This window comes from Notolepis coatsorum (genome assembly GCF_963971535.1).
Source record: "Notolepis coatsorum genome assembly, chromosome: 3".
NCBI classification, from domain to species: Eukaryota; Metazoa; Chordata; class Actinopteri; order Aulopiformes; family Paralepididae; genus Notolepis; species Notolepis coatsorum.
Genome location: NC_140167.1, coordinates 92367746 through 92392592, shown reverse-complemented (window position 1 = coordinate 92392592; position 24847 = coordinate 92367746). Strand labels below are relative to the sequence as shown.

Below are 24847 nucleotides of genomic sequence, written 5' to 3'. Positions count from 1 at the left end.
CTATATAACCCAGTTCTATGAGTTATGGTGCGCTCAGCACCTGGACGCCGCTGCGGCCCTTGATCTCGCCTTGTGGTGAAAGTTTGGGAAGGAGGCGAGTAGGTGACCACACACCTGCTTATGAAGGTAAGCGGAAGGGGGTGTGGTCAGACGGATGTTGGGATGTAAAGGTACATGGTGGAATTTTCTATTCAGTGCACAAAGTGAAGTACAGTGCAGTCAGGTGCTGAGCGCACCATAACTCATAGAACTGGGTTATATACATAACCCTTCGTTAATAATAATCAAACCTACTTAGCTGTTATCCTTTTATAGCTCAAGTGTAAACTGGGCAACTGTGCTGTCAGGACAGGGCTTCCTGCTATTTTCATGTAATTCTATAGAACTTTTTCTTTCTTGTGGGAATGTGTAAGGACGCTAACATGAGTAACACAATACAATTAAAAGCAGTATACTAATAATAATAATAATAATAATAATAATAATAATAATAATAATAATAATAATAATAATAACATAACATGAAAGCCTTTGACAAACCTTAGATGTGTTAGAAGCTTATGATGATTGAGCACGACTATTTTTGAACATTAATGATTTTGAAACTTTCCTGAGCTTGACATTTAGGTCAATCTACTCCAAACCAAAATGTCCAGGCTTTTGTCCTCCTCGTTTTTTGCGCTGTGTGCACCCTTCTTGTTGTATGATTGGTTGAATAAAGAATGTCACATGTACAGTTTCTTCGTCAAATGTATATACTCTCTTTTTTAGACTATTTTTGTATCACTCTTTTTGTATCACAAACAGTACTGTATTTGTAAATCTGGTATGTCATAAATGTATAGATGTAGCAGTAGGCTACTGTCTATCTGTATGTCATGTATGTCATATAAAGATTAATTGAAAATGGGGGACCCTGATGTAAACAAGACGAAAGTCTTTCTCTGGTCTACATCCCCTTAACAATTGTGTGTATTATTGAGCTGTACTGTACTGTACCCATTCTGCAATCTGTTAAATAAAGTTTTCAATCAATCAATCAATCAATCAATCAATCAATCAATCAATCAATCAATCAAACAGGAACACCTATTACATCACATCCGACTGAAACACGCGCGGCAGGAACGTTTCATATTGTTGAAGAAGAAGAAGAAGAAGAAGAAGAAGAAGAAGAAGAAGAAGAAGAAGACGGGCCACTGTGTGTTTATATTCAACATTTTCATCACCCGATTACAAATGTACATCAGCAAGTAGAATGTACAGTAGGTGCTAATTATTAGAGGAGTTTAAACCTTAAACTGCTGAAAAAAAGAAGTTACTACCTTGTTTCCATGGTAAGTGTTCCCCTGGCTAACTTACTAGCGCGTTAGCAAGTAGCAAATCAAGTCAACACACAAATATCGGGTCGACATGATAGACTTTGGCTTGTTAGTTAGCGAACGTTGCTAATTAATTCATACACGTAAACAAATGGCTCTACCGTTAGTTCAGCAGCACTGATATATGTCTAACCAGCTAACCTGTTGCTAGTGAGTGACAGTGTAGTGGGCATGTACAGTGGTACTCAGACATGCTTGGAGAGGGGAGAGAGATAGGCTACACAGGGAGAGATAAACACACACAACGAGAGGACGGGTGGGAGAGATACTGTACATGCATAAAGAGGGAGTGTGGAGAGAGAGAGAACCTCCGTTTTATTGTACAAAAAGTAGGCTATTTTAGTCTGTAAAACGTTGGCAGGTGATAAACATTGGACTTGCCACATTCAATGGGGTTTGTGACTTGTGTTGTGAAAAGAAAACAACACATTTGTAATCAGGTTATCTGGAAACAATGACACAAAGCAGACACCTGCAACTCATCTTTGAATGTCCTCTTCTTTGTACTTGCGTTTTTATAATTACTAGTCTTTGCTGTTTTGGCTTCACGTTAGCTTTCCACTGTCAGGATGAGCACAGATGCAGAGTGGTGAAGGGAGAGGGAGGGGGTATTTTTTTTTATCAGTGGTTTGTAACTAATGGGAAATTAAGTTTGAATGTTTTATCAGCACTGGAATATGTCTTGGACAAAATCTTTTGAAATACCTTTTTAAAAATGTGAGACTACAACATTTTAGACTAACATTTGAGAGCCACACCATAGTCACCAAAGAGCTGCATTGTGAAGTACCACTGCATGCTTAAGTGTTTGATATAACGTTAACCTGTTAATTCTTTACTGCCCCTAGTTTGCATCATAGCCCACAGGTCACGTCCTGTCAGCATGTCTCAGACCAGCCTTCTGGAGGAAGTGGTCCAGTGGAGCCCGGACACTTGTCGACATGAGCTCAAATCCGTCCTGCCCAAGCTCACCATATCCTTCCAAATGCCACTTTCAGAACTGGCATCACCATACTTATCACCTCAGCTTGGCTGATGTGCTTTGCTCATAATGACTGACTATAACTAATGTTTTTTCTCACAACATTAGCTAGTCCATCCCTGACCATAACAGTGTCAACTGTTAGCTACACCACAGAAATACCAACTTAATGCTGTACTTGTGTCTTACTTCCTTGACTGTTTGCACACCCTGCATCACAACTCTGAGAGCTGGGAACAACATATACGTAAGTCTCTTTTACTCAGATTGCTTGTTGTTTTGCGTCATAATGAACTAATTTAGCTTCAGCCTCCCCATGACATGATAACTGTCTCGACAGGTGTGCTGAAAATAATCACAGACATGTTCCTCCCTCATATTGGCCTGTCAGAGCTGGAGACCGAGTGCTTCTCTAAGGTCTTACCTGAGGTGAATAACATCATATTCTCCTGCTTAGAGTTGATGTGAAGGTAAACATAGACCTTGGAGTGTTTGTTAATACATGGATTATGAAATGTCTGCAGGCAGTCAAGGTGTTTGACAGTCTGATGGAGGAGATCTCAAAGCAAGTCGGAACGCTGTCCAGTCAGAATGCAGAACTGCGGGCCTTACTAAGAAACATTCTGCAGGTATTCTTGCATTTGTTTATAAACATTTTGATCTATTTTACATTTGTAGAGTCTATACCTACAGTATACACTAATAATTCCCCTTTCCCCCTCCTCCCACACTGTGCAACATCCTACCCCTCAAGTGCAATATCCTCAGTGCAATACCCACCCACTACTGTCTGACACTGTGATTGTTATTTGTGTATTGTTATTTTGTATATTGTACAGTATTGTAACATTGTCTTATTGTATATTATTTTATGTTTCTGTATAGTATTTTATGTTTCTTGTATAGTATTTTATGTTTCTGTATAGTTTATGTTTCTCTTTTATTACTTGTATGATTTTATTACTGCACCTTAAGTTTGAGTCCCACATCTCATTGTATGCAAATATAATGACAATAAAGTGCAATCTAATCTAATATCAGGTATTTATTACATGAATGCCATTGTTCTCTCTTCATCCTATAATCGGGGTTCGTACGGGTGCTGGAAATCCTTGAAAATGCTTGTATTTCAATGTGCTGTTTTCAAGGTTTTAAATGTGCTTGAATTGTGTATAAAGTGCTGGAAAGTTATTGAAATTGTAATTGCACTTTATACTTTAATAATAAATCGCTATCTGACTGAATAGTTTGGTTTTTAGACAAAGAAATAAAATAAGTCGGAGCGACTCGCGAGCCTATTTTTGCTTTCGCCTTTCACGCAAAATGAAATGTGGCTCGGCTCCACCCGTAGTGTTTTTACCTGTGCCATCTGAGAACAGCGCGCGTGTGTGTGGTCAAAATGCCGGGAGGCTGCCGTGTTAATGAGCTCTGGTTCGGAGATATCAAATATAATTCATGGTTAAAAAGAGGAGAACATCCTCGAGTAGCCGTGTGCAAAATATGCAGAAAGGATTTTTACCATGTGGGAGTCTGCACGTTCGAGCCACGTTGAAAGGTGAGCCACTGAGCCATGGGTGTTATTAACGTGTATCGGCCTGGCTCGCCACCTGTCTCCGTAAATGTTTGTTATAAAAATACCACTTCAATAATCGAAATAGTCAAGTAACAGGCAGAATACACTATTGGAATTACAAACTCGTGTTTACCGGACTCTGTTTTTCACCGCAGTGTTGTAGCATGTAGCATAGCTTAACGTTAGGCAAATCAATGTTAGCTAATTTCCTTTCATGTATTTCAAAACACGAAAACTTGTTGTGTATTGAAATGGTATTTTATTTTTATAACAGAACATTTACGGAGACTGGTGTGAAACTGGTGTGGAGCAGTTGTAGGTTGGAACGCAGTAACGTACGGTCTACCTGTATGTCGTGTATGTTATGATGAATTGAAAATGGGGGACCCTGATGTAAACAAGACGAAAGTCTTTCTCTGGTCTGCATCCATTTAACAATTGTGTGTATTGAGCCGTACTGTATTGTACCCATTCTGCAATCTGTTAATAACGTTTTCAATCAAACGTGACGAGCCAGGCCAATTTTAGCATGTTTATTTATGGAATATGCAATCTAACAGCTAACGTGAACTTTACAGTTAATTACATGGATAATAATGTTAAGGTAGTTAGTTCATTCCAGGCCATCATTAGGCTCTAAAATTCATAGGCATTAGATGTCAACATTAAACAATAAACACTCTTAAAGTTAAGTGCAACCAGTATTAAATTAATAAAACACTTTGTTTTATTTATAACATGCTGCTCCTTTTTATTTAGGGAAGAAGCATCAAATTCTGATGAAAGCACGTCTAAATCCAGGTCCTGCATTAGTGGATTATTTCCAGCAGACAAGCAATGCATCAAGCAGCACAGCTACATCCACATCAACAACCAGCAGTGTAGTGAGAGCCAGAGCAACCAGTGGAGTAGCTTGCAGTGGAGTTGATTAATTGATTGATTGATTGAAAACTTTATTAACAGATTGCAGAATGGGTACAATACAGTACGGCTCAATACACACAATTGTTAAGGGGATGCAGACCAGAGAAAGACTTTCGTCTTGTTTACATCAGGGTCCCCCATGTTCAATTCATCATGACATTTATGATATACAGTACGTTACTGCATAACAGATCGGCTCAGCCAGGTTATATATGATGCCAAGTCTACATAATTTTGGTTGTTTAGCACAATAACATCTGATTTAATGTGATGGAAGAAGTGAAATAATCATTTTGAGTAAATATTTAATTTACCACAGCCGCATAAGATGCTGGAAAATCTTGAAAATGCTTGAAAAGTGCTTGCATTTTGCCTTGGAAAAGGTGTACAAACCCTGTATAATGTACAGTTATGATTTCGCTGTCTGTTTCAGGGAATGGTGCAGATCTTAGAGGCCCTGTCTGCTTGTGTGCGTCATGTCTGCTCACTGGAGGAGGTCCCTGACTTGGACGCCATCCGCTCTGTACCCCTGTGTGTTCTCAAAGTCCTGCTGGACACTTTCCAGCACTGCAAGGTGGGCCTGAAGAAATTATATTGCAATAAAGAGTAGGGTTGGGTACCGTTCACATTTCTATTTTATTAAATTTTTTTATTATGATTTTGGTAGATTTTTTTTATTTGTTTGTACTACCGGGCAGTCCGGTAGAGGGAGAGAGGCAGTGATGCGTTGCTCATGGGACGGGCTTGCACTCCGTGCAACCAAAGTTTTGTGAGCAGAAGCGCGTGCACACAGGAATGCGCTGCACTCGACTGATGCGCCAACTCGCAGTACCTACCTGGCTACTTTGCATATCAATAGCGCCGGTCGTTAGGGCTGCACGATTTTGGGAAATAATCTAATTGCGATTATTCTGACAGATATTGCGATTGCGATTTTGCGATTAGGGATGGGAATCGAAAACCGGTTCCCGTTGGGAACCGGTTCCTAATTGGCCGATGCCTGGAACCGTGTGCCTCCCGTGACTTTCGATTCCCTTATCGCTGCCAGGTTTTCAAAACAACGTTAGCGTTAGCATGTAGCCATGGCAGACTTATTTGATTCCTTAAGGGCTCGAAATTGCCTGGATTTTGGTAATATGCTCCCGAAATGCTCCCGCTGTTTGGCTACTTCTATGTGCAGTGAAAACTACTTGAATGCTTTAGAACCTAGCCATTGATTTAGGTCAGGGTGAGCTAAAATTAGCCGCGGAGCTAACTCTATTTAACGTGAGCTAACGCTATTTAATCAAGCTCACAAAGAGAGATAAACAGCTGACAGCGGATAGTACAGGTACAAATACAATAAAGCAGCAGGTGGGGGCTGTTGTGTAAACCTTGTACTCTTTAGTTCACATATAATAAGAGCCGCAGTGTTTGTGTACAAGTCTACACTGTAAGCCATGGTGGTGCAACATACAAATGTGTCCGTGTAGCAACACAAGCCAATACTATAGGACAGGGGCCCGGGGAGGGAGCTCTGTCTCTGTGCGTGTGTGTGTGTGTGTGTGTGTGTGTGTGTGTGTGTGTGTGAGACAGAAGTCGGAGGAATAACGACCTGTTATTTAATAGATTAAATTAGTTTAAGAATAAAAAAATAAATACATTTTAAGAGAATCTCAAATACATTATTTTATTTAAGTGTAGGCTATAGTTAATGTTTTATTTTTTACAGTTTTTGTATTTTTCTGACATGGGGGCTCAACAATAAATGACAATCAGAAATGTCAAGTTGCATGTTGTTATTCTAACCAGCTTAGACCCCTACGCTCTGCATCTTCTGGCCGCCTCAGACCTACTCCTATCCAAGCTCCGGGAGGGTCATCAAAGAGAAGTCGCCTATTCTCAGTCCTTGCCCCACAATGGTGGAATGAACTACCCACCCCAGTTAGGACAGCCGAATCACGTCCAATCTTTCGCCGTCGACTAAAGACGCACTTCTTCAACCATTATCTGAATAAAAAAATATATATCTAACCCTAACTAACCGTACTGTCATGCACTTGTCCTAATAAACTAACCTACACTGTAGCACTCAACACTTTGATGAACATTGTTGCTCAGCTGATAGAGTTGTGCCCTTCCTGATGGCTTGTCGTACAGAACTTGTAAGTCGCTTTGGATAAAAGCGTCAGCTAAATGACTAAATGTAAATGTAGTTCTGTTGCATTTCCAATTTATTTATGTAAATTATAAATTGAGCAGGTATCGATAAGGGTATCGATAAAGAATCGAATCGATAAGCAGAATCGATAATGGAATCGTATCGATAAAATCCTATCAATTCCCATCCCTATTTGCGATGCGATTATAACATATTTTTTATTTTTTTTACAAGAAGAATGTTGCTGCTTTCTGTAGTCGGGTCCCAACTGCAAAATTACTATTACCCTGTATTATACACTTTTACTATCATGTAGACTATTCTGCTTTGTGTTTACATGTGATGTATTGTATACATGCACATTTATTATGTTCTTGTGTGATGTATCGCACATTTTATTGCTGTGTGATGTATTGCAAATGTTATTGCTGTCATCTTGGCCAGGTCTACCTTGCAAAGGAGATCTTGGATCTCAATGGGACTTCCTGGTTAAATAATTTTTTTTTAATTGCAGGCTTGGCGATTTGATAATTGCATCATTCCAAATCGCGATTTCGATTAAAAAAACGATTAATCGTGCAGCCCTACCGGTCGTCAGGTGTTACATTCCATTCATAGAGGAAATTAGGCACTGTTTTTAGTCTGTCCTTATGCGAGGGAACATTTATCCGCATGCGCGGGAGCTCGCGCACTCGCCTGGGAGCGCGTGTGCGTGGCGTCATTAGCGTGCGGTCAACCAGTGTTGATATGAGCATCGCAACACTGGAGGGAGAGAGAGAGGAAGAACGGGAGACAGAGCGGGGGGAAGACATTCGGCAAAGGACGCCGGGTCCGGGAATCGAACCCGGGTCGGCCGCTTCGCGACGCAGCGCGTTACATGGGTCGCCACTTGGGTGCCCACCGTTCACATTTGTACCGGTACTTTACTTAAAAAAAAAAAAAAAAAAAAATTATTACAGTTGTAAAAAAAACTCAGTCCAAACTTAGCAATTTCATCATTGTTATTTATTTAGAACATGTTGGTTTTTATTTATTGTTGTAACACACCACACAAACTACCCCCCCTACCTCCTCTCTCCTCCCAAACCACACAAACTAACCCCCCCTACCTCCTCTCTCCTCCCAAACCACAGAAACCAAAAGCCCTCCCTACCTCCTCTCTCCTCCCTACCTCCCTAGAGAGAAAGAGAGAGAGATGCTTTGACACTAGCTTAGTTAACGTTAGCAGCTAACGTTAGTTTAGTTTTTTTTTTACTGTGGTTCATACAGGAATAGTGAGGATGCCGTTGCTCGCAGAGTTTTCACTGCACATAGAAACAGTGCAACTAGAGGAGTGGTCCTGTCCATGGACCTATCTCAAACCCGCCCTCTTTTCTTGATCCTCCAATCACAACTGAAACAACACCACGGAAAGTGTTTCAATACATTGTTTAACTACCTAAATACCTTTTTAATAAGTAACGCAAACAAACAACTATTATATTAGAATATATTATGTTGCTGGTTATAGTACAACTGCAATATCTGTCAAAAGAGAAGCACTATCATATTTTATCTACGTTGTTCTGCAAGGTAAACCATTTAGCTCAACAGCAGCAATCTCCAGGACGTCAATGATGTCCAGCACATCATTTCATTTTTAGTTTCAGATATTGATTGAAGAAGTGTGTTTTTAGTCGACGGCGGAAATCTGTATGTGTTAGGGGTGGAACGGTACACAAAAACCACGGTACGGTATGTACCTCAGTTTTGAAGTCAAGGTTCGGTACGGGTTTTCAGTACAGTGGGGGAAAGTTTGGCTTTCCATGTTCCACTCAGGGGTGATGTAGTGTGCAGTAACTAATTGTACTTGGGGGTGGACGGTATGGTCTAAAATTTATATCACGGTATAATTTGAAGCATAGGCGGTAACGGTATATATCACGGTATCATCGTTTTTGATAAAAAAAAAATTATTTTATATAATTTTTTTTTTTTTTTTATAAAATATATATATTATATAATTAGACTTGTACTTGTATTATCTGCGAGACATCGCCACCACGCAACAAGCTCCACTGTCTGTGTGTACTCTAGTAGCCTCCAGCTACGGCCAGGATTCTCCGGAGCTGCACCTGGACCTATACTCGAGTAGCCTCGAGCAGAGCTACGGCCAGGATTCTCCGGCGCTGCACCTGGACCCTATTGTATTGGTACTATAACGTTAGCAAGCCCTCAGCTCGAATATGCATCGAATCAGTGTTATAAGACATTGATATCAGGAGCTATCTGTAGCTACTGCTAGCCGGATATATAACGTTAATACAACGCCTCAGTGAATTATTTAGTTCAATGGGACATTTCGTTTTGAACGGTGAACTAACTTGCGTTAACGTGAGCTAACGGCTAACGGAGCTATCATACACGTCTACTCTCTACTAGACTTGATGGAGCGTTTGTTGATGTCAGGAGCTATCGGTAGCTGGCCGACTAGATACCGTTCGGTTAGACAATGCCTCATCATGTATTAAACTAAAAGTGAATAGTTGACTGGGTCATTTTGTAACGGTAGCTAAGCTAACGTTAGCTCAGGGAGACGTCCCGTCCCACTAGACTACTAGTAGACCCGTGTTTACATGCGTGCGGGAGGGGCTGGCACGCCCACTGCGCGAAGCCTCCTAAATAACTTTTTCCAGTTCGCACATATCTATTATCTATGACTAATTCTATCTATTTTTAGGGGCAAATGCGAGTGAAATAGTCGCGCTGTGGTTACATGACGTCATTGCTATTTTAGAGCTGCACTACCGGTTATACGGTATAGTCAAAATCCATACCGTAGAGCAAATTCATACCGTTTATACCGTATACCCCTAGGCTGTCAACGAATATTCTATATTGAAATTAATAATCGACTTGTAAGAAAAAAAAGAAAAAACAATTATATTAGATTGTGAAAAAAAACAGCCCCCGGTGGGCGGTCATTAGTGGTTACCATTTACCAATAACATACCGTTGTATTTGTTCGGTACACTACACAGCCGTTCGGTTCGGTACAGATATGTGTACCTTTACACCCCTAGTGGGTGGGTTTCCGCTGTCAGGTGTCCTGATTGTGTCCTGACCGTGTCCTGACCGTGTCCTGACCGTGTCCTGACCGTGTCCTGACCGTGTCCTGACTGTGTCCTGACTGTGTCCTGACCGTGTCCTGACTGTGTCTTGACTGTGTCTTGACTGTGTCCTGACTGTGTCCTGACTGTGTCCTGACTGTGTCCTGACCATATGACCATGTGTGTCTCCACAGGAGAGTGAGGAGGTGTACTGTGGCCGTCTGGCGCTGGTCGCTGACCTGCTGCAGGGCCTGTTCAAGGAGGCCTACTCCCTACAGAAGGGCCTGATGGAGCTGCTGGACAAAGTCTTCCTGGATACCAGGGGCTCAGAGGAGGAAGTCTCTGACATTGTTACAGGTGTGTGTGTTTCAGTGTGTTATAGTTGTCATTATTTACTCTTATTTACTAAGGTGTCTTTTGTATTCCTCTCCAGTCATTCATTGATTCTAGATGCCTTAATGTTCCTTAGTGATTCACAACCTGTTGGATATCTGCTCTGTGATCTCCAACCTGGACATGGCACTGCATGCCAACACATGGAAGTTTATTATCAGGTGAGTATCACTCTCTGCTCAGATACTGCATACCAGTGCAGTGGCTTTATAATAAATTATGTATAGATTGAAAGTAGACTTATAATTCATATAGGGGCGACAGTGGCTCGGGAGGTAAAGCAGTCGTCTGGTAATACGGAGGTTCCCGGTTCCATTCCCGCTCCTCCCGGGCAGCGTTTCTTGAGCAAGACACTTAACCCCTTGTTGCTCCTTGCATGGTTGCCTCCGCCATCGGTGTGTGAATGTGTAAATGGGTAAAATGTGAGGAACAAACTTTAAAGCCCTTTGGATAAAAGCACTATATAAATGCAGCCATTTACCATTATATACCAGCCATCATATTCAGGTTTCTCGTATTTAGGCAATGAACTTATCCTGGCTTTTGAAAATGGAACACAGAATTGAGACACGCACAAAAAAAACAAAACAGTACTCCGGTCTCCTGAATAACATCGGAGCGTGAATGTGCATGTAAACCTTGCTCATTGGCAGATGTTGACGGTGGGTTCATGTGTTCAGACAGAGTGTGAAGTACCAGTCGTCGGTGGACGAGCTTCTACGACACGGTGACATCAGCGGCAGTCTGTGCGACAGCCTGCTGGCCTCCTTCCACAGCTGTGTGGAGCTGGCGGAGCAGATCCGGCAGACGGGCCCACAGGTAGGCTAGCTGTACTGTGCCGTGCCCCGGCAGACGGGCCCACAGGCAGTGTTCATTTCATCAGCTATTTTTTATTTTAGTTTTAGTCTTAGGCCCCGTTTAGACGGAAACGCTAGCAGGTGAATCCGCAAAAATATTTTTTCGGATGTGCCTTTCGTTTATACGGAAACGGCGTTTTTACGGGGTGAAACCGCAAAAAAGTGAGACTACCTTCCAGGGTGGAATTCCTAGAAACGCAAAAGCTTTGCGCTCTCGTCTAAACTGTAAAACCGTATAAATCTGTTAAAACGATGACGAAAGGGTTGTCACGGCTCTGGTCGCGCGTACTGCTTACGTCACAGGTAGCAGGTATGCGCCAGTAGCCGAGACGTAAACAAAGCAAGTATGTCTGACTATTATCAACGGAGATCACCTGAAGGCTACATTGGCAGTACTTTTAACCCTTTCACTGCCACACGACAGAAGGTTAACCCTTTACTATCACACAACCGGCTGTCGTGTGGCAGTGAAAGGGTTAAATACACAAGAATCTGTCCCGCGGCGTGAGTGGACCCACTGTCTGTGAGTGACTCTGCTTTGGTACAATCACATTCCCCATCCACAGTCTGCGAATCAGAGGCAGAGTAGGGCGGGTCTTCACAGCACGTCATGTGACATATGCGCCAATTGTGTGACAGCGGGGCTCCGTCGTTATAGCGTCGTCTGCACGGAGAATTCCACCCCAAAACGCTCGTCTAAACGTAAAATTAAAAGTGAAACCGCAAGATGACTTTTGCGGTTTCTGTTCACAAAACGCTCGTCTAAACGGGGCCTTAGTCATGTGTCAAATGCTCTTTTTCGTTTTCATCATATTTAGTCACCTTCATCTATTTTTCGTTTAGTCAACTACAGGTCTGAGCATTTAATCTTTGTTTAGTCTCGATTTAGTATTTTTTTTGTTTAGTCTCGCCACTTGGTTACAGCCTCATAAGTTGGTGTGAGCTTTTTCTAAACAAAAAAAGCTATGGGGCATTACAGGTTGATAATTCCCTTCTCATACACAACACAGCTACCGGCTAATACACTACTGTAGTGCGGTCCATCCTCCCATATCTCCCGGGGGGAAACAACACAGGATTTAGGTTTTAGTAAATTCTTGGAATTTGCTGTCCCTAAAATTATGTGATTTTTCATCTTGGACTGTAACACATTAACCCTTTATCTGCCAGAGATTATTCTCATCTTAATCCCTTCTCTGCCAGTACTGTAAGTCTATGGAGATGTTCCCCTTCTTTGCAGGGCTATAACTTTTTAAATTGTATTGCTAAATTGACATTACTATGGCCCATTCAACATCAAGTATCTATCGTTTAGGATGTAGCAACGTTCTACTTTTTCATTCACACATTCATACTAAAATACGGTCTAAAGTATACATTTTTTTTTATCGTTTTCTTCAGCATTCCATAGAACATGAGTTATAGCCATAAATACATATATTAGATCATCAAATGTAGTTTGATACCGATTGACGTCAGATAAAAAAATTCAATTGTACAAGGTCCTAAACGTCATGACTCATCATCTGATGTTGACCGGAGGGGGGGGGGGGGGGGTCGTTTATAATGCAATGACCGACGTTAAATGAATCATGTAGTATGGGTGATATATTGATCATAGCAGTTTGTATCGAAAATGGTAAACAAACAGGCTGAAACTCACCCCAGTCTCCTCGTAGCATTGGGTGATGAGCGTGGAGCAAAAAGATTACTATTATGGGATGTTGATATATGCGATCCATTTCCAGGTTGTATAATACTATATACGCCCAAATAACGTTGTTTATTGAGTTATGGCAACCGATCGATTATCCAGTGTGTCGAGATGGAGTCCGAAATATGGGTGAGCACCACTTCCGGCCGCTCACTTCCGGTTTTGGCAACTTGCCGATCGGCCACCAGGTGGCGGTCTTGAACCGTTGGAGAGTTGAGAGGAGATCTACAGCACCCGTCAAGTCTCCGTGGGTGAAATATGATTGCCATGACAGATTTTAGAAATATTGATCTAAAAGACGCTGTAAAACGTCATTTGGCAGATTACGCATGGCGAGGAATGACGTCTAAACACGTCATTGGCGATTAAAGGGTTAATTGCCAATGACTAGTATACTCGTTATAGCCCGCCAATCGTTGGACGCCAACAACGAGTATACTCGTTATTATGATCGTTATTTCTTTTATTCGCTATTTCCATTCATAAGTCATCCTGCTGTGCTGTGGCAATGTGTGGCACTCTGTCTGAGACCGCAACGGTCTGATACCGCCGCCTAACGCCTTGCGGCCACTATTGCACTCCATTTGAAACGATGTGGTTTGTTTTCTGGGCCGAGCTGCGGCATGGGGGCGGGGTCTAAACACTCCGGCAAGACAAACGCTTATAGGGATGGTATCGACGAGGGTCCCCGCCCCCCTGTTCATGTGCAATGCTGGATAATGTTGGACACGCGATCAGTATTCGGAATGGCGATCAGATAATTGGATTATTCTTTTTGCAGTACATCATAGACAAGGTAAGGACTATATGTTATCAATCTTGCGTTGATCCGATAATTCTTTCCCCGCGATCACAGCGTGTGTCTGTAATATACTGTGTAATGTATGCCGTTGGTGGCGATTGAAGCATGCATGATGAAACATAGTACCGATAATCTAGCATTGATTTCAGATTGATTATTGATCCAGGCGAGAAATGGCACGATTTATAATGAAATGCAGTAAAGCGCTGTTTCGTGTTGTTTCCCGGGATTACACAGAATCACTCTAAAACTATACTCATATTCACCACGGTATAAAAATGTATGGATGAAAATTATCAGTTTTTTGCATGTTGACCGGAAGAAACTCACTGACAATCGACGTTGTTATTAGATCCATAGCTATAATATTTAATATAGTTTTAGCACTACAAACACCGGCATCTACCCCCATTTCATTACAGCCCTGGCACAAACGGCCATACGCCCACAGCGACCTCTGGCGTCCAATGTGTTAACTTTGATTTTTACTGCGAGACACATCATTCAAACGGATTATGTTTTGGTTGGTGTGTATTTATTGTGTCTCCTATTCGATAGCTGTTCCTATCTTGGAAAACAATGAGTAAGGTTTAAGGTTGTAAGCATGAGGTCAAAGGTGTTGACCGGTGAGAGGGTCCTGACAGGGCTGTGCTTCGTTGCCTCTGTTGTTCTGATGCTATTTTCTCTTTTTCTTAAGGAGGCGACACAAAGCCCAGAATACAAGCTCTTTCAGAAAAACACCAAGATGTGCAGATTCTTTGCCAACACTTTAGTTCATTACATAAAGGTACTTGTGTTTCGTTAAGACCCCCTGACCTTTGGATATGTGTTGAATATGCGTTTCCTTTTTGATTTCAGTTGTATAATTCAAAGTAATGGAACTTCAGTTTTGTCATACATGTATCTTACTTGCAGGAATTCAAATCTTTTCTGGCAAAGTCCTGTGGCCGCTTCCATCAGCTCTACCTTCAGATCACCAGGTAGCCAAGGATACATTATGATACAATGCAAGTCTAAATTAGTGCTGTCAGAGGTTGAACTAATTTCAATATTCAAACTTCATTAGAATTCGATTTTTTATTTGACTACCAAGCTGCCAGGTGACCGTAAATGTGCCTGTAATACAATCCGATCAATGGGTGTTGCAAAGCAGTGAAAGCACAATATCTAAAGATAGCAAATACGACACACAATGCACTTGTTAATTGTAAGCATTTGACACCTGCTTTGATGTGGAAGTAATATGTAAATGCTATCATTCATAGTCAAACGCAATTCAAATGTGCCTCATTTCATCGTCGAATGATATCCATAAAGGACAACTGACAACCCTAAGATTAAATAAATTGTGATGGTTGTTAAATATTTAGCCGTGTCCAAACATGTTGTCCTCTCCCCGTCCGTCAGCCAGCTTCCTCCCAGCCTGTGTGCTCCGGAGCTGCCCTGCCTTCTGTCTGAGGAGCTGAAGGTCACCACTCTGGTTCCCATAGAGGCCCTGCTCTCACAGCTGCTGCCTCTCCGCCCCTTCGCCGAGGTCGTCCTACAACAAGACCAGCGTACGTACAAGTGTCTGTCCTGAGCTTAACCCTCTAAGGTCAGGCGGAGTGACGGGGACCTCCGCCTTCGCACTGATGTATAAGGACATGTTTGACATTCTTTGTAATGTGCTTTGGGGTAATAATACTATTGCTGACTTAAGTTTTTCTGCTGCTGCCAGAGATAGGTTTGGTTCACAGCACAGCCCAACACAAATCTGTGTTTTATCTGTGGCTTGTTTAAAAGAACTCAAGTCAGCCTGCTTGCTGACCTTCTATTGTAAAATGAACTCTGTTATGTTGCAGTCAACATGTGAATGAATGAATGAATGAAAACTTTATTTAACAGATTGCAGAATGGGTACAATACAGTACGGCTCAATACATACAATTGTTAAGGGGATGCAGACCTGAGAAAGACGTTTGTCTTGTGGTGGCTGAGTGATTCATTAAGACTAGAACAAGTAGATCTGCCAACCAAGTGGCTTCCTTTTAAATGAACTGTATTATGCAATGAGTGATTCCCATAGATATATATCACTAGATGACTCGCCCGCGCTGCTGGCCAGCGGAGACCGACGTTGCCACATGGCGGCCATCTTGCGTGGGTGGAGCATGCCCACTCATAACATGCATGTCTATGGGGCATATACTATTGAAATAACCATAGCTTGCTAAATTTTCAAACGTTTGGTTTGTTGAAAAGTTTAATAACTTTGTTGAAAAGTTATTAAATTCTTCCAAGCGTTAATAACGTAATCTTAATAAACCAAACCGTTTGTAAATCCGTCAATATTTCAGCGAGTTAAGAGTATTTTTATTTGTGCAGATCATCACCTTAACACTGAGTGCCACGCCCCTTCCGGGAAGTGACCACTTCCGTGCCGTCCATTAACCCCATTCAAGTTTCAAGTTTCTTTATTAGTTGACATGCAAAGATACAGAATACCTTCACATGGAATGCTTTTTTCTGTTATGCTCCTATGAGGATCATAGGACGCTTGGATCATACACATACAGCTCATTACAGTAATATTCCACAATTATTACATTTTAGATAGTAATAATGGTACAGAGCCTTGAGACAAACATATGCATATTCACCACCGCAAACAGACTGGCAGCCGTCATAGGCAGCGCCATTTACGGAAGGAGGGGGGGAGTGGGTTGGGGTTGTTACAGGCTGAGGGGGGGGGGGGAGTGGGAGGGGGGGGGGGGGAGGTGGGGGTTGGAGTGCACAAGCCAAGTCCTGGGTGGGGGAGGTCTCCCTCACACGAGGCAGCCGACAGTGCAGCGCCAATGCAGAGGGGGGGGGGGGGGGGGGGGGGGGGGGACTAGGGATTGCGGGTGGGGAAGCCGCTCGCCACTCTTATCTCCCAGAGGGCCTTCGACTCCAGAGCTCTCGGTTCGACCTTGGTCCAGGAATTTGTTTTGGCTGACTGACAATTATCCCAGCCACGTCCCTTTAAATTTGATTTGAATAGAGTGGAATATAACTCTATTGATTTGAGTGGAGTGAGTTTTAACAACTCCGTCCAAATGACTGAATGCATTATTAGTCCAAGTGTCCAAGTGTCTTATCAGTTCATTTTGGTAGATCCTGTGCGCGGTAAACAGATCCAAAATCTTCTTATTGCAGTCCAAAAGCTTCGATAATCCAAAAATGACCACGTCTTCAAGTTGGTAACCCGATTATGATGTCCCAATAGGCAGAGAGGGTTAGCCTTATTCTGCTTCTGAAGAAAATATGCAATCCACTGATTAGATCCATTTAGAGTTGATTTGAGTATAGTCCGGCCACCGGCACGAAGCAGGGCATAGCAGCGTCGGGCTCCATGGAGCAGTAGAGGCGGCGGTAGGGACGGCCTTGAAGGCCTTGGGAGAGAGGAAAGAAATGCGACTTGTCTCTGCAAGAGGTGGGAGCGTCCCCCATGTAAACGTAGTTGTACTTTGTAGACCTAAACCTATATTTTATAGTATAGCTATGGGTCTAATAACGCCGTAGAGTGTCATTGAGCTGCTTCTGGTCAATGTGCAAAAAACAGATTCTTTTTTCATCCGTACATTTCCGTTTTATACAGTTTTGAATATGAACATAGTCCGGCCGTTTCTGAGCAATTCCAGGGAAAAGACACGTAATTCAATAAACACGTCGTCATTTTTCGTCTGATTATCGGATCTTCCTGAAATCAGCGCTAGATCATCACTATTATCCTTTGTCGTGCACGCATGCAATGTGGCTTAGACCGGCGCGCCCCCCCCCCCCCCCCTCCTGCAACCCAACGGCATACAGCCAAACAGCTATAACACAGATGGCTTCAATCGCAGTAGAAATAAATATCAGATCAACGCAGGCTTTCATATATAGTGTCCTTACCTGGTCTCTGAATGAATGCAAAAAAAGAATCCAATAATCTCATCGCCATTCCAGTTATCCACAGCGATCCTGTCTCCGACGTTATTGGGTATTGCACTTCAACGGGCGGGCGGGGTCAGTAGTCCAAACCATCCCTAGAAGCGTATGTTTTGCCGGAGTGTTTAGGACCTGCCCCCATGCCGCAGCTTGGTAGAGAAAAGAAACCAACCCGTTTCTAACTGGGTGCATTACTGGCCGAAGGCGTTAGGGGGCGGTATAATACCGTCTGCCAGCTCAGACACACTCAGAACAGTATGCACAAGGTGCCCCGCTGAATTATGAATGGCAATAGATAATAAAAGAAATACGTGACAGAAACGTAGATCTACGTTTCCAGCACTCAACGATCGGACGACAGAAACATAGCTCTACGTGAACGGCACTGGAAGTGTTAAAGCAGTAGTCCACTCAAGCAAGATGGCCGCCGGTGAACTACGCGGGAGACTCCACCTTGAGCCATCTAGTGTTTATATATATATATCTATGGTGATTCCTGCGAACATCGTACAGTCCTAGGGGTCGTAGTGGTAACGCTACACTTCCTGAGTCTTGTGTGACCGTGGCTGTTCTTTCTGTGTGTATATAGAGTTAGACCCCCAGTATGAGCTCCCTCAGTGTCTTCTCCTGGCCAGTATCCTGTCTCAGCTCCCCTCCCAGCCAGAGGAGGCGCTGCAGCTGTGGTACGAAGGCAGCCAGTTCTCGGAGGACACCCCAGGTAATCGGGGTTCACCACAGCCACCGGACCTTTAACTACAATACACTGAGCAAACTTAAGATGGAGACTTTCTTCATACGTGACTTTATTCAACTTAACCCTTTCACTGCCGCACTACCAAAATGGTTAACCCTTTCACTGCGACCGTCGGTTGTGTGATAGTAAAGGGTTAACCCTTTATGTCGTGTGGCAGTGAAAGGGTTAACCGGCTGTCATGTGGCGGTGAAAGGTTAACCTTCTGTGTATTGTCGCAGTGAAAGGGGTTAACCGTTTGGTAGTGTGGCAGTGAAAGGGTTAAGCAATCTTTGTTTAGTCAGTCTGAATAACAACTTTGTCTGAATATAAACTCAAAGAAAATTATTGTCACTTATTGTCAACTTAATGGGCCTCATTCAACAATACTCTTATTATTTTTCTTATATCTTGCTTACCTGTCTGTTAACACTTTCCATGCCAGCAGGGGGAGCCAAAAATAGTGCTTGAGTGCCAGTGCTGTAGTCAATGGGAGGGCGATAACATTTGCGAACGCATAAACTATATCTTAAATTATGGCTATGTGTCTAATACGCCCGTTGCTTATCAATGACTTGTTTGCAGTCAACATTGTCGAAACGGATTGTTTTTTAATCTGTTCATTTCCGTGTTATACCATTCTGAAAACACTCGTTTTTTAAACTTCCAGGAAAAAAAAAGATTCTGCAGGAATCGCCCTTTACTGGAATACACAAAACCCGTTGTCATTTTTTGGCCTATTTATTAATCGTTTTCAAATAAACGCTAGATTATCGATAGTATATGTGTACTTATGCACGCTATAAAAATCTATTGTTAAATCTATTATCTTATTTCCTGATCAGCACCACACACTCACAGCCACACACACACATATGGCACACGCTGAGATATAGGTGAAAAGAGCTCTGATTATCCCAAGACTGGTAAAATAGATTCCTTACCTCAGATCAGATGTTCTCCAAAAAGATTATTCCAATTCCTGATCAACATTCCAAATATCGATTGCGTTTATTGATCCAACGCTGGGTGGTCGAAAGACATATTCCACGCTGTTCTGATGGTGGGCAATGAATGGGATCGGCTCGGATTACATGCCTGACCAGTAATATGTGGAATCCGGACTTTCTTTTCCCCATGCGTTTTCATTCAGTCCAATCCAAAGGGTGCATTACCATCCGGGAGACGATAGGGGGTGGTATTTTCATTTGCATACAGACACGCCCGCCATCTCCTTATAAGGCGAATGAGGCGTGTGTAAAACAGCTGTGGTTCGGCATCTGATCCCTGTCTGATATATTCAACAGGAAGCGATTTGCAACTGATCTCAAAATGACGCACACGCACACACACACACACACACACACACGTCTCACGACTTGCGTGCATGTGTGTGTTCCTGTGGGTCGCTCATCGCATGTGTGGGTGTGTTAATCTGATGACAAATAAAGACTTACCGGTATACTTGTACTTATACGTATACGTACTGTATAGTGCGAAATAAACCATTCCAGCAAAGTAGGCTTTGTCAATACTGAACGACTGGCTGCGCGCTTGTCAAGAACCAATCGTGCAGTATACTGAGATATGTATATGCCGCTGATCCTATGCTCTCTCCTTTCAGAGAGAGATGACAGGTGACGGATCCGGTATTTCCGAGGTTCGGAAATACCGGATCATGTGTCACCTGTCATCTCTCTCTGAAATGTTCCTGTGGCTAAAACCCAGAGTGCGCTCAGAACTTTAGGTGTGGAGCAGAGAAGAGAGGAGAGGAGAGGAGAGGTTGTAAATATGCGTTCTATGCGTACGGCCTAGGCAGCCAGCATCTAACTGTTCTAACAGCAATATATAATCCATTTCAGAAGCAGAACGCACACAATAAGTTATAATAATAATTATTATTATTGAAAAGTTCTGGGTTTATAAAGTCGTATTTTGGGGTACTGTATTTGAGGGCAATTGACCAATGGTTTGCTTTCAACCCATGAACTCCTTCCTCTCTCACCATTTTATATATATTTTTTTAAGTTATCTACTAAAACTGTATTGTATTATATTGTTTGTTTTGTAAAGTGTCTTTGAGCCTTAGGAAAAGCGCTATATAAATGGGCGGCTAGGTGGTGCAGTGGGCAAGGCGCTCACCACCAATGCAGGAGACGCTGGGTTCGAGCCCAGCTCTCCGCATTGCTATCAGCTTGGCTGGTCGTTCATACTAATACAATTGGCAGTATTAGGGGTGGGAAGCTGATGGGTGGGGATCGGACGTTGTGGACAGCGACTCCTACAGGTCGGTTGGTGCGCCTGCGCAGCAGAATCAGGAAGCGAGCGAGGCGGCGTGCCCTCCAAACGCAGACCCTCGCCACTGAGAGATTGCGCTGTTCAGGTGAAAAGATGCGACTGCTGCTTCCTCTCGTACCGGAGGGGACACGTGATGTAAGGCTTAGTCCACATTGCAGCCGGCTTGTGGGAGGCATGGCCTAACAGCATTCGAGACAGGGGAGGGTAGAATTGGACGATACGAAATTGGGATGGGGAAAAATAGAAAATGGGAGAAAAAGTAGATAAAAAAAAAAAAAAGGAAAAGCGCTATATAAATCTGATGTATTATTATTAGGATTTTTTTTTTAAATGTTTCTCATCTGGGTAAGAGTTTCTTATCTGGGTAAAAGTGCTCTCGACCACTCTTAGAATTTGGTCTTGCCTGAGAGAAAAGCAACAATTGCTGAATCCCAGGTAAGAACAAAATAAGAGGAAATGCTAGTTAAGAATGAAATCTGTTCTTATATCGCTTCATGAATGAGGCCCATTGATCTTATTGTCCTTTTAACTTCATAAGGATCTTTCTGGTTTTATTAAAGCCCCAATCCGGATAATCTTTGACCATAAAACCGTGGGGTCACATTATGAAATCCTAGAAACGGAACCTTCTGTGTGCACTCTCTCACTCTGTTTATATATATATATCTATCCGCTGTGCCGCCAGACTCCCTCTCTTCCGGGCCGTGTTCCAGAGCTTCCGGCGGTGCTGTGCAGAGCGCAGGGTGCCGGTGACGCTGCCGGGGCTGATGATGAAGGGCGCGGCTCAGGGGAGAGTCAGCCTCCACCACCATGTCTGCGTTCAGCTCTGTGCTGCTGTGGCTGCGCTTCCCCCGGCGTACCTACCAGTTCTGGTGAGGACCACACGCGCACACGCGCACACACACACACACACACACACACACACACACACACACACACACACACACACACACACACACACACACACACACACACACACACACACACACACACACACACACACACACACACACACACACACACACACACACACACACACACACACACACACACACACACACACACACACACACACACACACACACACACACACACACACACACACACACACACACACACACACACACACACACACACACACACACACACACTCACAGACTCACTCACAGACTCACTCACAGACACACACGCACTCACACTCACAGACACACACGCACTCACACTCACAGACACACACGCACTCACACTCACAGACTCACTCACAGACACACACACTCACACACACTAAATAGGAAGTCCATTTCATGCGGCTGGTGGAGTCATTAGAGAAGATATGGATCTTATTTAGTCAACATTGTCCGGAGGGTTGAAATGTGACGAATGGCATTTCCTTTCCACATAAAAGCTGTTTTCCATTGAAGTGATAACGCTTCAGGGTTTCTGTTAGGCACGATGTGGCGCCGGAGGGGGGGGGGGGGGGGGGGTCTGGTGTTAATGTAGATAATATATCACCAGTCTGGTGTTAATGTAGATAATATATCACCAGTCTGGTGTTAATGTAGATAATATATCACCAGTCTGGTGTTAATGTAGATAATATATCATCAGTCTGGTGTTAATGTAGATAATATATCACCAGTCTGATGGTGTGTGTTCGTGCGCTGAGGCTGCCTCACTAAGCCGTTTTTCCACACATTTATTTAGTTCTAGCAATAGGAATACATCAAACCAACAATAAATAATATCATAGAGAAGAAGACAGTATATGGCATATTAATACAGTATATTCCACTCTTCTTAAACCCTTTTGCTCTTTGGGGAGCATATTAGGTCATTCATGAACTCTCTCCAGCTGGTTTGGTGTTGGGCGATTTTCTCTGCTTCCTTCCATATATATTCCACTATACAGTAGCTATATCCGCGCAAAGATGCCTCACCATGCATTTTGTACATTGTGCAATTATGATGTAATCCATTTTTAATGTAATAATTAAATTATTTAATGCAATTTCATAGGCCATAAGGTGAACCCTGAGAAGTGGCTAGAAAATTATTCTCATTCCCATCTCGGGGAACTACGCAATTTTCACAGATTTGCACAATTATAATTTTAACGTCGGGACTAGATCTTTCCTCGCTAACGGATACTTGGTCATCACGTAGTTATATTTTATGTAATTGGTGCGAGTTCTGTCACGTGTCTTGCGCTCGACCAATAGCAGCCTCTTTGTTGCTGAGTTACCGACCACAACAACAGTCTACCGTGACGTTAGCATGCCATCTAACTTTGCAAAAAGGTTTCTAAACAATGTTATAAGCATATAACATATAACTTGCTATAGGCATTTATAGACACAAAGCGATTGGATACAGTTGAGAAACGGGCCACAACGTGTTCTGCAGCTCAAGATGTGGATGTAGAGTCTGAGCTTACAGAACATAATTTGCAAGACCATGATATACAGCAAATATGTATCAAAAACACTTTACCTTGTGATTCCCAACCTGCAATATTAAAGATGCTGGTAAAAAAAATATTTAAAGGGAGACCACCCCCTAAAATAAAATTTCCTGATTTTGGGGCAATTTTGAGATTTTTGTATAATGTTGCCCCTTTACATGTCTTCTTTCAAACTAGTGTCAAGAAAACGTAAAAAAAAACACATTTAGTTTCTTATTTTGCTTCATTTAGCATGATTGCATCCATAAATGTGCACATATTAAATGGGGAAGTGCCTCATTTGCATATATAAACATAAATTTCAGAAAACTTGCAATATATTTTTTCTTAGTTTATATGTACATAACAAACTGGGAACGTTTCATAGTGATATCTATTCAAATATTTCTTTGGCCTATTAGGGGTACAGTAATCGGTTGTGTTGTTTGTTACTACACTGTTACTACTACTACATCATTGTTATTATGTTATTCAGTTACCAGGCATGTGTTTAGGTGGTCTATTACTAATGGTTGATTGGGTGTTTTGTTTGTAAATAGCGGTTTAAAAAATGTTTTATGGCATTTTACAATACAGAACTTTGAAGGCGTTTTCCCAAAGGGTAGACATGTACCATTTCCCTAGCATCTATTCTACACACACCAAAACTTTCCACATTTATTCATATCTATATCCTGCTTCTTTGTGCCAAAGGGTTTGTTGATATGTCATACATAGCCTGATTTACAGACAATACAAACTTTAAAGGTGTTTTTCTCAAAATTAGATTTTATGAGTTTGTATTACACATAAAACAAAAAATCTCAATTTCTCTAGTACCTCCACACACCAAACTGGCCATGTTTCCTCCTCCTATCCATATACCACATCTTTCTGTTAGAGGATTTTTTTGATATATCACTCATCCAGATTTTAGACATTTTATACAAAAAATGTATGCAAAAAATTAAGTTTTATGACTAGGGGGTCATAAAGGTCATAAATCCCTGTTTGGGTGGCATATAAAAAATTCGGTTGTGGGAGGGATCTGGGGTCACGTGGAGTGTGTTATACGAAATAACAACGGCTAACTTGACTGTTTCAGCCAATCAGAATCAAGATATTTGCATGCCATTGTATAAAATGAGAAAAAGAATAGACCCACACACTTTTTATCAATATAGTTAAACAATAAAAACACTACACCATCCCATTCATTTGGAATGATGTAAATTTTTTTTTACAAATCAATAAGTTACTCATTAATCTTTTTATTTTCCATTTAAAAACAAATAGAATGCAGATACAAAAATACAAACATCACACCAGTGAATATTGCGTAGTCCCCCGAGGTGGCAACGGGATGAAATGATAACAGGCTTCACCTTATGGCCTATCACTTATGATGATCAGTTTAAGCACAGATCATATAATGAAATATGTGTGTGTGTGGGGGGAGGTTGGCCGTGTGCAAAGTGGTGCGAAAGTGCGTGAGCGTTACACTATTGTGGTACTCAAAATATTTCCCAAGGTCGGCAGGTCTGAGGTAAGTATGTGCAACCTAGAGCAGGTGAG

General features: G+C 42.3%; 1 protein-coding gene across 1 annotated transcript in view; it reads left to right on the top strand.

The window, feature by feature from the left end:
* Window positions 1-1174: 1174 nt before the first annotated feature.
* The window catches only part of LOC311225908 (FIGNL1-interacting regulator of recombination and mitosis-like), a 38204-nt gene continuing 14531 nt past the window's right edge, over window positions 1175-24847 (top strand). The window contains 16 exon segments of the mRNA XM_084311299.1: window positions 1175-1337; window positions 2231-2356; window positions 2573-2611; window positions 2705-2793; window positions 2889-2993; window positions 5295-5435; window positions 10285-10447; window positions 10560-10644; window positions 11164-11302; window positions 14554-14643; window positions 14772-14836; window positions 15264-15412; window positions 18394-18522; window positions 21518-21520; window positions 21523-21704; window positions 22849-22856. Of these exon segments, the coding sequence (XP_084167425.1) occupies window positions 2266-2356; window positions 2573-2611; window positions 2705-2793; window positions 2889-2993; window positions 5295-5435; window positions 10285-10447; window positions 10560-10644; window positions 11164-11302; window positions 14554-14643; window positions 14772-14836; window positions 15264-15412; window positions 18394-18522; window positions 21518-21520; window positions 21523-21704; window positions 22849-22856 (1478 nt within the window). The 5' untranslated portion in view covers window positions 1175-1337; window positions 2231-2265.